Genomic DNA, 17070 nt, shown 5'->3' with positions numbered 1-17070 from the left:
TTCTACACTTTTTTTAAGGTAGACTTTAATATATAGATTTTTCTTTTACAACACCTATGCTACAAGCAGAGGAAAAGATTCATGATATCAAATGAGAGTCCTCTCTGTACAAAGTAAACATTTGAGGTTTTAGAGAAGCACAACTCCTTCAGCAGCTTCTTTTTCTCCCCGAACATGAAACTGAATAGAAATAATTGATGAAATCAAGAACCAGCTTCATTTAGACTCTTGGTCACCAGTGTATTTTGCACTTGGACTAAGTTTTGAGATAATCTATTTGAACTTTGAGGGCGCCTTTTCCCCATGATAGACACACAGAAACACTCTTAAGGGAAAGGGCGAGAAACAAATAATGCTTGGTTGTACTGTACTCACATCATTCATTGTTCTCTAGTTCTCTAGCAATGGCAAAAATATACCAACCAAACTTTTTTTCTCTTCTTCATCATCCTACATTTTTGGGACTTTGAAATTATGGTAAAGTGACTGTCTACTGCAAGAAGATATTGGAGAAAAAAGCAGCATACATAATATTGAATTAAAAAAAAAAAGTTTATGGTGAAATATTGCCTGATAGTGTTTAATCAAACATGGATTGATGTTCTGCACATGCAAAGAGACACACAAAGAACGGTAGCCAATATTCAACTTCTCTTGATGCTCTGAATGATAGTCTATTCATGATCATAATGGAAACAACTGTTCTGTGCTTTTCCACTGATCAGCCTCTCATCATGATGTTCCAGTTTTGATGATCTTAAACAATGCGCTGATGTTGTTCTCTTTGATTGCCTGTCGACACGAAGACACCACCTGTGTCTTGAATCTTCCCACTGTAGATAGAATACAGACACAAAAATCACCATGAAGGTTTACGCCAACTCTTCTTTGGCACATTTGATTTCCTGACATATTGCAATCACTATAAAATGCTATTATTACTCAGAATGACTATGTATCATACATAAAAGTGCATTTGCAAAATAGCAACATATCAGCACCTGAGAATGACATCATTGCAAATGTTGATTCTTTCACTAACATTCTTTGCTAAAACTTTAGCCTCCTTTTAGGTAGTGACAAGACTGCATTTATGGTAAAGAGCCTTCAGATTTCCAGATAAATTTGTGCATGCAATTCAAAAGCAGCATTTTCAACTGACCATGGATCACATTACTGTAAAACAAAATATTTTTGCAAATTGGAACCAACAGCCTTTTCCGCAGCATGAAATTTTCACGAGTTGCCTCTAACATTCAACGTGTATAGTGTAGAAGAGAACTCTCACATGCATTTCAATTTCGCGAATCTTGGCTCTCGCGAAATGCACGGATTCGCGAAATTAAAATGCACGTGAACATTCCTCGTTTTACAGTATTGTGGGTTTGCTGAGAATACTTGAACATTAAAACTGTACCTCTGAGCTGCCCTGCTTTTTGGATGGTCTGGTTGACAATCTTCAGGCAGTTGAGGAGCTCTTGGTGGTTGGTGCAGCGGATCTTGTAGCCGTTGATCAGGTCACGGTTTAGGTCAAACAGCTCCATGTAGCCTCGACGCATGTTTCTCCTATCATGGGATGGAGAACAATCCAAACGATGATGTTGAAGTGCCATCCTTCATCGAAGATGTATTCTATGTACAGTGTATTGATGCTGCAGCTTTCCACTACAGCTATTTTACTTTTATTTTCTTCAATTACATTTTGGTACCCAGGTAGTCAACAGGTCAGAGCAATGTCAAATTTTTTTCTCTGCTCTTTGCTGACATAGTTTTTGATATAAACCAGGCATCCATTTATTTGTTGAGAAGCTAAGAAATAGTTAATCTTGAGTAAAGATATAGTATAGACTATTATGGTATTATAAATGTATTACATAATTGCATGGTGACATCATTTTCTACATGTATGTAAGTATGCATTAACAGTGTCAGGAACATAAAATGCTGTAGGTAACCTGTTTGTAAGAATGAAGTCTACCTACTTTGATGCTGATGTTTTGAAATCTGTGAAATAATTGTGCAGAGGTTTGAGATTTTTTGCCAAAACTTCACACTCCTTGAAACAGAAGGAGCCCTGGTCCACTCACATGTCCGACATGAGGCGTGCATCTTCAGCCCTGACCACCAGACTCCTGATCAGGTTGGAGTGGTCAGCCATCTCGGCTGTCAACTTTTGTCTCACAGCATGAAACTCATCAACCTGCAGCAGGAAGTTAGAAAATGCATAATATTGTACGATTAAGAAAATTCCCTTTTCCATAGAACGTTGTGTGGAGAATTTTTGAAAGGACTGGAGTTGTGTGGGCATAACATTTTGGGATGCCATAATCAAATTAAGAGATGTATGGTAGGAAAGTTACTTAAGAAACATTCAATGTATATTTACCTGTTTAGTCTAAATTCAAAGTATCTGAGAAAAAGACACCAAGTTATTTGTATCTGTATTAAACACTGTATTTAAAACTGTTCGGTAAAGCAATAGCATAGCAACAGCATTACAATACAAAGAGTTTGAGGTTCATTTCTAAATCTAGTTTACATTCAAAGCACCAGAAAGAACGACACCAAGATATTTTGAAGAGAAGCAGAATTTTTCCTCAGAATCCATACTTAAAACTGTTGTAAAGTAATAGCATAGCAATAGCATTACAATACATAGATTTTGAGGTTCATTTCCAAATCTGGAAGCATAACAACACAGGCTCTACATCATCATTTTGTACTAAGACGAAAGCTCCTTCTAAAAACATTGCAATATGCAATACAATGTGATGCATTTTGTAACTTTACATTTATTTCAAAGAAAATGAAAAGAACACTCAGGATCACATATTTTTCTTTCACAAATTACACTGTCTACAAAGACATCCAAACAACACAGAGCAAATGCAAAGAAGGGACCTGAGAACAGTCATACTTATAAAATGAGATACAATTGTTGGAGTTGACTGTCATGTTTGGGGGCAGGTACCTTGACCAGCAGGTTCTTGAGATCCTCCATGTGCATGGGGAAATCGGCCACCACTTGGAGGTCGTCGATGCCCAGGAAGGCGGCCAAAGCCTGGATGATGTCGCCAGCAAGATCCATGTCGTCTGTTCGGATTGTCACCTGAATGATTCACACCATGAAGAGACGTGTAGATAACTAGTGGCAGATATGTTGCAACATGATATTGTGAATTCTGACACTGTACTAAGCAACTGGAAGACATGTTCACGAAACCCCGACAACTTGACCCTCTACAGAAGTCCTCGGAACTGGCAGTTTTCTTTCGTTATATGGGTATTTCGTTATAACCAAAGGGAATTCTGAATTGAAGACTTTGCTAATAATAACTCTGGGACCTGAATTTTTACTAATTGTGATGAAATTTTGTTCTGTGTTTATTATCACAGCTGCACACTACCACTGACTCTAATTACCTTTATAATCTGATTAAACATTTATTCACTGGCAGTAAGTTTTCTTGGAACATGATTAAACCATCTCTCACCCAACATGAATAATCAAATAAAGGGAATAATAATAATAATAACAATAATAATAATAATAACAACAATAATAATAATAATAATAATAATAATAATAATAATAATAATAATAATAATAATAATAATAATAATAATAATAATAATAATAATAAAAAAATAAATTATCACTCACTCAATTTTCAATATATTGCAATTTTTTTGAGGGACACTTAAATTTTGTTCTACATGCCGTGGTACTGACCTGCCCATTGGCTTGCATCTGAATGAAGACGGGACCAGATCCCCTGAGGGACATGAATCCAAGGTTCATTGGTGTCTCCGCCTGGATGTCCTCATCCAACAGGAAGTTCTGGTTGACCCACAGGATGACCTACACCAAGCCAGGACAAAATGACCAGTGTCCAACATAACAAATCTACAAAAGATTTTTTTTTTTTTCAGTCTTGTATATATTTTGTATATAACTGAATGTGAACAACATTACATTTGAAAAATACTTTAACAGTTTAGCTGGTGAAAGAGGGCTTTGTGTAACCACAGTCCACTGTAGTCAAAGGTGAAGTTTGATGACACAAACTCCTCACACAGTACATTATTTAGAATGAATGCAATTCCTATGTATTTCACTATAAATAGAAAAGCCCAAAGTTTCACACTGCAATAATCTACTCTAACCAAAGACAAAGGAAGGATACCTCTGATTACATAATTAAAGATGCCCCATTCAGTCGCCTCCTGAATCGTCTTTACAAGATTTCTCAGGACAAATTACTTCCATCAGCCTCCAGTTCAATTTCTTCATCTTTCAATGTATGAAAGCAAACTTCAACATAATTTGCAATCTGAATGATCCAGAGGAGTAATATGTTACAGCTACCAACTGTACACAAAAGACTAGAACAAGACACAACCAATCATTTTGGATATTCCTTACTTCTGTTTTTTACTCTGGATATTCTTGCTTGTCAGTCTTAAAATCAGAGATGGTACTTGAGGGTACAAAGAAAGTGCATTTGGGAAATTCTATTTCCATGTGTGATTAAACTACACAAAATTAATGACAACTGCACATTGGGCATGAGACAAGACTCACCCTCTGTATCCTTTCATTGACTGTAAAGACGACACTACTCTTGGGCTCCGGGACGTCATTGGTGCAGGCAATGTACATGGAGAATCTAGGCAGCTGTCGAGTCACCTCAAAGACATGGAACTGGGAACTGGGTGGGGGAAAAATACGAACCATACAGTGTCACATTTTTGATGTGGTGGATAGAAAGACAGAAGTGTGCAAAAAGTAAGTAATCTCATTCTTTTCACATTTCCTGGCAGTAAAATTGTCTTACTGCATCATGAATCTTGCCCTTCAAAGAGTAAACTTCAAGCTGCTATCTATTTCTTTTAGAATTGTCAACTTCCTTATTTGTTTGTGTATTCACTTTTGTCAGGGTATGATGATATGTTTGGAACAGATTAAATGAAACACAACTTCATCATTTTCCAATTTTCACATGAGGACATGCAGAGCAATAACCACAAAAAATTCTGCACAGCCCAAAGCAGAATACCAGAAGGTTGTATTTTGTCTGTCTGCTATTTTCTTTTAGTTATTTTCTTGAAAGTGATTTCTCTTCAGTTTACATTGTTTTCGATTTCTGGAAATATGCTGATGTCATAACCAATCTCCAATTTTGAATTCATTACACACATGCACACACATACCTTGCTTTGGAGCCCACAAAGGCCTTGATGTGTAGATCAACAGGAATGTCTTTGGGTGGGACTATAGGCACTCTCAGCGCATTTGACAGGTTGGCAGTGTTTGGATGTCTGCAGGAGATAAAACATTTCCATGAAAAAAAAAAGTTTGTTAAACCCCGACAAAAGTAAACCTTTTTAACAACGGCAAAGTGAACAAATATGAACCTCACAATCAAATGAGTAACATCAAGGAAATGTCAGTGAGTTTGGTCTTTGAAGTAAAAAAAAAAACCCCAAAACAAACAAACAAACAAACATATGCTGTGGAGTCCTCCGGGCCACCTCCATGTAGTTCTACTCAGTCATGCGGCACTGATGTCACATCAGTAAAACTACAACTGTATGGTTTCTCATTAGCTTTGAGAATGAAATGCCACTAAATTCCTTTTCCTCTATTTCTTTCAAGGCCCTGTATAAGGACATGAACTTATAAATACTGTGTTGTGACTGCCATTATATGGCATGTAACTTAAAAGAATTATGTTAAAGGATTACAATTGGTCTGTTGCTTTTTTTCTTTTATTTGATGTCTTTTGAGATGGTGGTACTGAAAATGTTTTTGGTTAAGCCCCCGTTCCACTATGCCGTTCTCGCTACGATTTGACAATTTTCTCAGGTCGGGAAGGATCGGGTAAAACCTGAGCCGATCTGGACACAGTACGATGTTAGAACGCTCTAAGTACGCTGCAGTTACGACTACCAAGTGCTTGCTACGCTCTTACTACGACGATCGGAAATTAGACATTGCGATCTCTGCCGCTGCCGGTACGCTTTAGAACGATGTAGCTACGCTGTTAGTGCGATTTTGCCGATGTTATCCGATCAATGCACGCTGTATCTACGCTCTGAACGATCTATACGATCTTATCACGCTGTTACCCCGTTCAGAGAGCTGAAAAGTCCCCGATGTGCCCCGATGTACCCCGATTCGACTGTGGGTCAGCAGTCAGTCAATTTATTAGCATGCAGAACCGAAGAAATATACTGTGGACCTCGAAGATTCATTCTTCTTTTTTTACTTTTGATTTTCAAAGTTGTTGTTGCTTCGTTATTCTCACTACTCTTTCTTCATCAGCGAGCCCGTGCTTCTGTGCCTCCATTGCCCTGGTTATGACCCACCATTCCCCTCTCCTCTCCCCTCCCCCCCCCCCCCCCCCCCCCCCCCCCCCCCCTTGTCCACCTCGGACTTACTACCTTCTTCACTACTATATCTTTCTATCCTCTCATCAATTTTTTCCTTACAAGAGAGCCGCCATGTGTTTGTTAATGTGCGTCCGTATGTGTGCATGTATATGTGTGTATTACTCTGTCTGTCTTTTTTTTTTTGCTACCGCTTAGAGCTCTTAGGGAAGTTTGTTGTTGTTGTTTTTTGCAATTATATATTTTTCTCTATGAGGGGACTGCATTCTAATACTACAAGCTCTGCTTTTTAGCAGTCCCCTCCATTTCCAGCAATATTTTGTATGCATTTACCACAGTGACGTAACTGTTATTTTGTATCTCTGTTAATAATTTGCCTGTATCTCTTTTACAATGTTATTCTGTTCATCGCATTGTGGTACTGATTTCATGACGTCTGTGTATATGAGCGTTTCTTTGTATTTTTTATCATTTGTTTGTTGGAAGTGAAATAAATCAACTTGAACTTGAACTTGAAGAGCCTCCTCAACTCACGGTTCTTTTGCAGCAATGCATTATATAAACAAAGACGTGCTGATTTTTCAAAGGATTTTTCTTGATGTCCTTGCTTTTATAGTCCGTCTTCCTCCAGTTGTAGATGATTTCATATTCTTCAAAATTCTGCTATGTCTTCTTCCTCCTCTTTCAGCATCACGTGCAGTCTCTCTTTCTTCGCCTTTTGGGTAGCTGCTTCGCTGCTTTCTTCTCTTCTTTTTCTTCATCTCTTCTTCTTCTTCGAAAATTACAGCTAAAATTACTTCCCGTTCTTGTGCCGATGTTACTACGCTCAGAAAGACCTTGTTACGCTCATCCCGCTGCGTTTACGCCGTCATTACGCTCTCCCCGCTGCGTTTACGCTGTCACTACGCTCTCCCCGCTTGCCGTACGATTAAAAATATGTCAATTTTGATCGGGGAGATCGGGAAGAAATTTTGAACCGGTTCAAAATTTCTTCCCGATCTGAAAAACTGCCCGCTCCAACCCCGACCTCTACACGCTGCTGCTACGATGCTTCCGATCCCCGTTCTTGTGCCGATGTTACTACGCTCAGAAAGACCTTGTTACGCTCATCCCGCTGCGTTTACGCCGTCATTACGCTCTCCCCGCTGCGTTTACGCTGTCACTACGCTCTCCCCGCTTGCCGTACGATTAAAAATATGTCAATTTTGATCGGGGAGATCGGGAAGAAATTTTGAACCGGTTCAAAATTTCTTCCCGATCTGAAAAACTGCCCGCTCCAACCCCGACCTCTACACGCTGCTGCTACGATGCTTCCGATCCCCGTACGCTTTTGCCGCTCTCTCCCGATCTGCTAGATCGGGACAGATCGGGGTCCAAATCGTGATAGTGGAACGGGGGCTTTAGACTGATGGCTGTGTAGTGCATATGTGACCCGCTGCAACAAATGGATCCGAAAGTCGGGGGGGGGGGGGACAATTTTCTGAAAATGACATGACATTATTCCCTTACTCTTCCACTTTAACGTCATATATAACATCACTCAGAAAAATTGGTTGGGGAGATATCGATGATTTTATTAGCACATGTCAAGAGGTTTACGAAATCAGCGTTTCGAGAAAACCGCCTTCAAAGTTTTCCTTCAGACGCTATCATGATCAAGGGGAAGCAAGACAGTATTCACCATTTGACAATAGAAGGAACGCTCCTGGCAACTTCCGCAATGCTAATTCAAGCTTTACTTAGCACCAGTGGTCTACGTATGACCAATCAGTAACTAGGATACCACGCATTGACCGATGAGATCACTCCCTCATTGCTAGGGGCGGAGTCTAGCTGCGGCGCTAAATCTGAATCTTTGGACACGTTTCTGCTTCCGTTGAAAGTTGGAAAATCATGGCCCAGAAAAATGCTATTTTCTTGCCTTTCCTTTGATCATTTGGCTTCAAAATTTTGGCAGATGATAGAAGATACATTAGACGACAAAATTATGTCAAAAACAGAAATCTAAAGTTTTGACAGATTTTGATGATCTGACTTCAATCTCTATTTTCTTGGCTCACCCGCAAGCCACTTTAGGATCCTTTTGTTGTAGCTGGTCACATATGCTTCTAGTATGCACTGAAAATATTCCACTGTGAACAATAGGCCTATGTAACAAAAAATTATACAAGGTGATGATTCACATGAAACCCAACACTGACTTGAACAGCGTAGATTGATTTCACCATTGAATATCTTTACATCGACAAATTCATTGTACACCTCTTCAGAATTTGTTCTTTTGGCATGGAAAACAATGATGGGGTCAAGTAGTGCATACTAATAGCACTGGCGTATAATCTTCCTAATACAAAGAAATTATGTTGCATGAATGCTATCATCCTATGTGCACTTGTCTCTGTTTAAAAGGGTCTAGGCAACTTGTGTCTGCACATAAGTCATCCTGTAATTCGGTGACTCCACCTTTACTCACATGACATGGCTCTCTCCTTCAAAGATGCCTTCAGCAAAGATGAGCACCGACTTGAGAATTGTGTCATTGCTCGTGTTTACTACCAGCTCCACATGAGGCTGATAAATGGATAGAATCAGAAGAACAAACCATTAGTTGACTTTTGAACATCTATATGGCATAATGATTCACCTATTTCTGAAAATGCACCATACATTGAATATCATATTTCATATTGTTTGCAGAATGAATGTTTCAACTTGACTTTTTTACCTACAATGTCAGACCAAGTTCCTTGGATCAGTAGGTATACTTACTATAAGAGTTATTGCATATTACTGTGACTTAATGTTTACATATCTATTACTGCATTATATGGCTTTTAACAGAGTTCAGTAATTAACACCAGTGATTTCAAACTAATTGGCACAGCTACCCTTTCTGATGGGTGAACTGAAATCTAAATCTGTTACTCCCACTTCACAATCAAACCTGTCTTTAACAGCTGCCTTATGGTAAAATGAGTGGTCACTAAAGACAGGTGGCCACTATAGACATGCTGGCTGCTTTACCGGATGTAGTTTTGTACTCAGAGAAGTTTAGCAGCCACTATGCAAAGGTAGTCACTGTTGACTGGTGATTGCTATCACAGGTTTGCTTGACACAATCTGCCAACATTCCTCATTCTTACTCAGTAACAAGCAATACCCTTATCAACAGAGCTAATGGAATGTTGACTCCTATGAAGGGGATTTTCCACGCACCGAACTCTTCTCTGAACCAGGGCTGACCGTGAGGGTGGTCTGTAGCTGGGTGTTGGCCGGAATGATGCCCATCTGGGCCTTGTCCAGGTCTCCCAGACCAGATGGCCTGTCGTCTTTCCCAGCCTGATCAAAACAAACAAATGCACACATAAGGACAAAGGAACAAATAAAAACGATTAGCATAATTTGTCTGCCAAAATAGGAAATGGCATTTTTAGATATCATGCTCACAAAAAACATCAATATGTCATCCCTATTCAATGACAGTTTAATTTGCTATCCCTCTCTGCAACTTTCAAGCACTGTTGACGTTGCATAACCATCTGAATGATCACCCACATCAAGCTGGAAAATCTGACCACTGCTGCGCAGTAAACAGTGGCCCTTGTCAATATTCAAATTTCATTTCATTTCATTCTATTGTTTCTGCATGGTACAAGTAATCACCTGTGATCACTTTTGAGAATATACTGTACATATGGTTCACCATCAGTCATGGCTGATTTTGCACATGAAAGGTAAGAAAATCATTGTGACAGAGAACGGAGATATAAAAGGAAAAAAATCTATGTACCATACAGGAGGATCACTAGTAAGCCGAGCTTCATATTGGGGCCTCATTGAATGCACAAAAAATAAATAAACAGTTTTATCGACTATCGACTTACTTAACTACAACAAAAACAAACTATTTCACACAAGAAAACATACATGGTCATGTACACAGGTGATGCTACGAAAGAGAACCCAAAGAACAAAGGGATAGCAATAATGGCAAATGGTGAGAGGGTGAGATGGTTTTGACATCCTAAAGACAGCTTAATGCTGATATTTAAAAACCTGCTTCACTATTAACTCACCTTGGCATTCTCCTCGTAGTTCTTGAGTTCCAGTATCAGGTTCTGCTTGCGTTGGCTGAGGTCTCGGATGGTGTCCTGCTCCACATTGTTGTCCATTAGGTTGCCTTTCTGTTCTTGGTTGGCTGGCAGATATCCACGCACTGAAGAAGAAAATACAGTTACAATGGGCCTGTGTTTGGCTGGCAAACTAAATGTTATTACACACAAAGCTATGCACCAATGGCTGGCAAACTGAATGTTATTACACACAAAGCTATGCACCAATGGCTGGCAAACTGAATGTTATTATACACAAAGCTGCACACCAATGACAACACAAACTTTACTCAACATGTACATTGTATCCTCACATTTTCACGAGCATTATGGAAAACTGATCCCCATCAGACTGTACATTCTACTCTAAGTGCATCTTACTTGTGTGCAATAAATGAAGTTTCGACAAGTCATTCAATGGCACATTTAAGGGGCAGATATAAAAATGCATGATACTATACATTGCATACACGTAATGTCAAATAAAACCTGTTATAGTGGTCACCTCATCTTTAGGGAGGACCTGTCTACAGAGACCCCTTACTAGCAGATTAATTCCCATCAGAGCAGGTCACACATTGATTGAAATGTTTACAAGAAATGTTCACAAGAAATGGCTTTTCAGAGAGAATAACTTTTCCTCAGAGGAATCTAAATAGACAGGTCTGATTCCATCTGGAAAATTCCATGGTATATCTTCATAATTTAGAGTCAAGGGAGAGTCTGCAAAGCAACAATGAGTTGGCATGATTTCTTCTTTAAAGGTCACTTTAAAGTAAAAACATTGAAAAACCATAGGTTTATTCTACCCTAAATATCTTGCATCCCAGAGAGAAAGTGATATATTTCACAACTGTATAATAGCCTAAGAGCAGACATCACCCTGTGTGTAGATAAAGGCTCTTTGACATACTGTCATAACTCACACAACATGCCAAAAGACATTTTAATCACAAATGCCATACATGTATTTTTATCTACATTGCCACCAAAGGAAGTTAATGCTCAATACCTTCTCCCTCATTAGAGCAGCAGATGAGGGCCATGTTGCCATCCATCCGATAGTCTCCCTGGACGATGCCTGCCACGGCAGAGGAGAGGTTGTCTCTGAAGACCACCTCACCAGTCCGATCACTTCTCGCATCAATCTGCGGATCATTGACATGCAAAGGACCACTGAGAAACAGTTCACATTTCTAATGCAACTACAGTCACAAGGAAGATGAGTTGATATAGTGTGTAATTGGCATGCAGAGGCATCTTAGAATAAGTCTGACATACAAATAATTTGAGTGATAAACTTGAATCAGTTACCGCATAACCCTACTATTTATTATCTTGTGCAACTGAGTGGAATGGCATGATCTACATCATTGGCAAAACTACAATAAAGTTAATTCACATATTTGACATGTTTTGCCTTTCTTTTCTTTCTTTCTTTTGCCTCACCTTTCCATTGCTCCATCCTGTGATGAGTTCAGCCACTCCATCCCCATCGAGGTCAAAGCTGTCTATGGTGACTGCCTGGTTCTTGGACTAGACACAAGATAAAATCACAGGTCACACTCTCACAGTACATGAAGTGTCTTTTTACTATATCCATAATTAGCATTGTCGTCTATCACATGAACACACTGTGACAGTTGTAAAAACCTTGCAATGGAAAAACAAGGCAAGTGCCATAATGTGTCTCGCCCATTCGCGTACAAGAAATTGTACGCGAATGGGATATAACAGATAAAAAAAAGAGATCTGACAGATAAAAAGAGATATAAGGGTAAAAATTTATGGCAAAAAAGAAACGTGCCATAAAAACTCAACATTGGGCCCTTAAAGTTCGTTGATCCCTGCCTGTGACCTTTGACCTTGTGGTGACCATCCACTCCCCAAGGGACATCTACCATTCAAGTTTGGTCACAAACGGACCTATGGATCAAAAGTTATGACCCATAATAGAAACGCGCCATAAAAACTTAAAGGGAAGGTAAACCCAAAGAGCAATGTGGATTGAGTGAAAGCAGCAACATTAGTAGAACACATCAGTGAAAGTTTGAAGAAAATCGGACAATCTATGCAAAAGTTATGAATTTTTAAAGTTTTGGTGTTGGAACCGCTGGATGAGGAGACTACTAGAGGATATGACGTATGAGTGGACAACAATACGAAGAAAATATAAAGGAAATTCAACAAAAATTTACTTTTCTAGAATTATGAAACAGCAATGGACCAATCGCTTTCAGAAAGCAGGGGGAATAATTGCTACCTTTAACATATGTCAATATCAAGTTGATGGACTTTGTAATTTTCATGAAAAATGGATTTTTGCAGAATTTTCTTTATATTTTCTTGGTATTGTTGTCCACTCATACGTCATAACCTCTAGTAGTCTCCTCATCCAGCGGTTCCAACACCAAAACTTTAATAATTCATAACTTTTGCATCGATTGTCCGATTTTCTTCAAACTTTCACTGATGTGTTCTACTAATGTCGCTGCTTTCACTCAATCCACATTGCTCTTGGGGTTTATCTTCCCTTTAACATTGGGCTCTAAAAGTTCGTTGAACCATGCTTGTGACCATTCACCTTGTATTGACCATCCACTCCCCAAGGGACATCTACCATCCAAGTTTGGTCACAAATGGAGTTATGGATCAAAAGTTATGACCCATAATAGAAACGCGCCATAAAAACTTAACATTGGGCCCTAAAGTTCATTGACCCCTGCCTGTGAGCTTTGACCTTGAGGTGACCTTCATCTATAATGAAATGTGAAACTTTGTATGACCCCTCTTCCCTCGAAGTTTGATTGCAATTGAAGTCCAGAGTAAAGAGTTATTGAAGTTTTTGTAGTGTTACGGACAGACGACGGACGGACGGACGGACGGACGGACAGATGCCGCAGGTGATCCCTTAGTGTTCCCTCACCTCCGGTGGGCTCGACAAAAAATTGAATCATCCCATGTGCAAAGGACATAGGTAAGAAAGAATGAGAGAGACATACAGAAAATGAGTGAGATTGACAGAGGACTGCCAAAACGATTGGGAGTGAATTAGTGGTATCTCAGTGGCAGATGGCTACAAAATTTACCAACACTAAACACTAATCAAAAATTCCTTCATATCAGACTGATTTTAATCCCTCCCTTTTCAGTCATTACAAGTTGATGCTCATTTCCAAATGTTATTACAATTAATGATATGGACAATATAAGGTCACTAGATGTTGAATTATTACCTCTGCCAAAGAGGTTACGTTTTCGTCAGCATTGGTTTGTTTGTCTGTCTGTTTGCACAATAATTCAAAAAGTTGTGAATAGATTTGGATGAAACATACAGGAAAATTCAATAATGACACAAGGAACAGATGATTAAATTTGGGTAGTGATCCTCCATCTACATCCAGGAATTTCCATGATTTTTTTTTAAATATTATCATTGGACCAACAAACAAGGGAGTTCACGCTGCACGCATTTGAGGTGTGCATACACGGATGCGCACTGAGCGCATTCTCGAGGCGCAGCATGCAGGAAGCTGATGAGGTACAAGTAAACAAAGCTTCTTTATCACTGGAAAATAGGGTGATTTTCAGCATGTGTGAATAGGTCTAAATGAGCTGAGCTGAGGTTTGCGCTCTTTGAGCGCTTTTCTAGTTGTATTCTATCACACTGACATTGACCTGTAGAATAAAAGCTCACTTGGACAGAATAATTCATGACTGGTTATGATTCAAATCATACCTTGATTCTCCAGTATCTGGCATTTCTCTCATACACGCCAACAGTGCCATTTGCTAGGGCATAGCCAAACCGAACATCAGTCATTGGACAGAGAGCTGTGATAGCCTGAACACCAACAAGGAGAGAAAATAGCCATGCAAAGACAATTTCATAACCTTGATATTTCTATCGGTATTTATCTTGAATAAACAGGAATTGTTCCTTTGCATTTATACCAAGATGCATTGGTAACAAAACATACATGAAAGTGTGATTGCAAAGACAATCTGTTTGAGATGCACTTCAAAGTGAGCAGGATTGGTTGACTTATTAACTAACTCCAAAACACATCAATTTTATATTGGCATTGAATACTCCTTTAGCTATCTATCACAGCCACAATCTAGTTTTTATTTTTTTTGTCATAAAAACTATTGGTCTACAACTCAATTTCCTGTTGAAACCCAAATAGTTTATATTCATTATCTAAATAACAAGGTAGCAAACATTGGCAGATTTGCAAAGTTGACTTTTAATAATTTTTGTCGTATTGATGATGGTACAAGTGCATATCATATTCTACAATGAATACAGCAACAGAAATACTACTTCATGACCAATCTTTATTGATAGAGAAATACACTGAAAATATCCCATTACCTCTGTTTCTGTCATTTCAGCAATAATCTCATCTTCTTGGAAGACCCTGATGTCATAGTCCTCTGAGCCCACAACGAGCTGCTGTTTGCCGTTTCCAAGATAGTCACAAAGAGCCAGAGAGCACACATTGTCTCCAGTCACCTGCAGAATAAAAGCACAGGAAATGTCACATCTTGAAGTATCTTTGCTGATCTCTGCGAGGAACACATCTACCCTGAAGAATGCTATCTAAAATGTTTTAACAGGGTCATATATCTAGATCTGTCCATTAAATTGGCAGATTGTCAACTCTTCTTTCCACTTAATTAATCCATGTACCATTCTGTCCAATCACATCCACAAACTTGCCATGACAGGATAAGTACTACATGTTGATATCTTTGCAGTTGTGAAAATGAAAGTACATTGTGAGGTTTAAAAAAGCAAACAAACACACATTCCCCAAACAACAACAACAGCAGCAGCAACAACAACAAAACAACAACAAAACAACAACAACAACAACAACTCACTGTCCAGAAGAGGTCATTGCCCTCGATGTCAAATCCAGACAAGGCACAGTTGCCTCCGATGATGGCAAGGGGTGTATCAATGTTTCCTAGTGTTCCAATGACAATGGCATTTACTCCATCAGGTGCCTTTGAGAAAGAGAAAAAAAAATTATAAAAGGGATATGAAAAGCATTCTTTGTAGACATGCTACTTAACAAGCATTGACAAACTGCCCTTTGATTACCAGTGACTTCGTTGGCATCAATACTTGCACTAAATTCTACAGCATGGCAGTATATTTCCCTATGAATATTATATTCTTGGAGCGGCATTACTGCAACAGTTATGGACAAAGATCTATAATAGATGACTAGCAGAGAAATAATTTGACAGGATTCTTACATCCTTGTAGAACACATCAGTGTTGTTCTGCACATCGTAGGCCAGGAGGTTGGTCTGCGTTCCCACCATCAGCAGGTCGTTGACCCCCATGGTATCCAGGGACCCTGCGCAGACTCCACTAACTTTCTGGTTGATGCTGAGGAGACTGATGTCAGAGTCAACTGCGATCTCGCTGGCTCTGCCTCCACGGGCAGTGCGAGTGTGGGGATTATGCACAAACACCTGAAAGATGCACAGACAGCTTATGTTTATTTTTCGTCAACCACAGGACACTCTTTTCTAGCCACATAGAACTGAAAGGTATGAACTTCACAAGGACATAATTTGACACATTTTCAGGTGGCTTTCTCCACCAATGCAGTTTAATAGCTGCAAGTCACCATTCCTTAAATATAGCAGAAAAAGGACATGATCATCTCTGGAATATCATTGTGAAATACAAATTTGAATACTCTGAGTGATTGGCTAGCATGGAACTATGAGACACATAAATTCCTACAAGTAATATGAAGAAATAATACAGTATTGTGCAGAGATCTGATGAAGGAAAATCTTGTGTAGATATGCATATTTCACTTTTTCTATGTATCGCTCCAAATTTGAAGACATTATGCACCAGAGACAGAACAAAATCTTGATTTGATATCAAGACACCTACCTTTCCTGCTGTTGTAGCAGCTGTGAGATTGGGGTGCTTGCCATCATATTTGCCAATGGTGACCATCCGAGGATTGATCTTGTGGTTGAGTTTGAGGGTGAATATTGGCACCAACATCTTGCTCCAGCAATCTCCTGGAACTACAGTAAAATACTCTGTAAGGAGATTTCAATTTTGATTGATACTTCATTATAGGGACAATTCCTCAACTGCTTCTTATCACCACAAACATTTAATTGTAAAAGGAAAGCAATTTTAGAGAATAGCATTCACAGAATATGATTAGCAATTAAAGAAGATGAATAGTAAAATCAATTCCAAAGTAAAAGACGAACAAGTCTACCAAACCAAATACATGTAATGACAAAGTACACTTTTGGAATGAAGTAAAAATAACTGTAGGGCTTATATCAAACTTGCAGAATGGCCACAATTACGGAAATGATTATTCACTACCTCATGACTCGCTGATTTTAAATTAATCAAAATTATGTCAATAGGGAATGAGAGTTCTTTACTGATGGTCACTGATACAAGATTTTGTGTACATGATTGTCATTGATTTTATGTTCTTTAAAAAAAGTCTTTGAAGATATGAATAGAACAGAAATACAGAAATGTCTTGCTAAGTACATC

At 38.9% G+C, this 17070-nt stretch overlaps 1 protein-coding gene across 1 annotated transcript; it reads right to left on the bottom strand.

Annotated features, from left to right (window-relative positions):
* Nucleotides 1-606: 606 nt before the first annotated feature.
* On the bottom strand, nt 607-16697 carry LOC139728415 (BBSome complex member BBS2-like). The gene is made up of 17 exons (XM_071639360.1): nt 16435-16697; nt 15777-15998; nt 15396-15521; nt 14884-15024; nt 14245-14349; nt 11955-12041; nt 11518-11653; nt 10470-10609; nt 9610-9732; nt 8867-8964; nt 5215-5322; nt 4586-4712; nt 3734-3862; nt 2972-3109; nt 2088-2200; nt 1418-1566; nt 607-833 (listed from the first exon to the last, which is right to left on the bottom strand). The coding sequence occupies exons 1-17, from the start codon at nt 16549-16551 to the stop codon at nt 733-735; spliced, it is 2160 nt and encodes a 719-aa protein (XP_071495461.1). The 5' UTR covers nt 16552-16697; the 3' UTR covers nt 607-732.
* Between the last annotated feature and the right edge of the window lie 373 nt (nt 16698-17070).

This window comes from Diadema antillarum, unplaced genomic scaffold (assembly GCF_040938485.1).
Source record: "Diadema antillarum isolate AM-2024a unplaced genomic scaffold, OU_Dant_1.0 seq00000178_RagTag, whole genome shotgun sequence".
Lineage (NCBI taxonomy): Eukaryota > Metazoa > Echinodermata > Echinoidea > Diadematoida > Diadematidae > Diadema > Diadema antillarum.
This window is presented reverse-complemented; position numbering and strand designations above follow the sequence as displayed.

Coding starts and splice junctions, on each gene's coding strand:
- LOC139728415 (XM_071639360.1), bottom strand. CDS start 16,551: ATGTTGGTGCCAATATTCACCCTCAAACTCAACCACAAGATCAATCCT. Junction 11,654..11,954: donor CAGGATGGAGCAATGGAAAG/GTGAGGCAAAAG, acceptor AATGATCCGCAG/ATTGATGCGAGAAGTGATCG. Junction 3,110..3,733: donor AGATGCAAGCCAATGGGCAG/GTCAGTACCACG, acceptor TGAATCATTCAG/GTGACAATCCGAACAGACGA.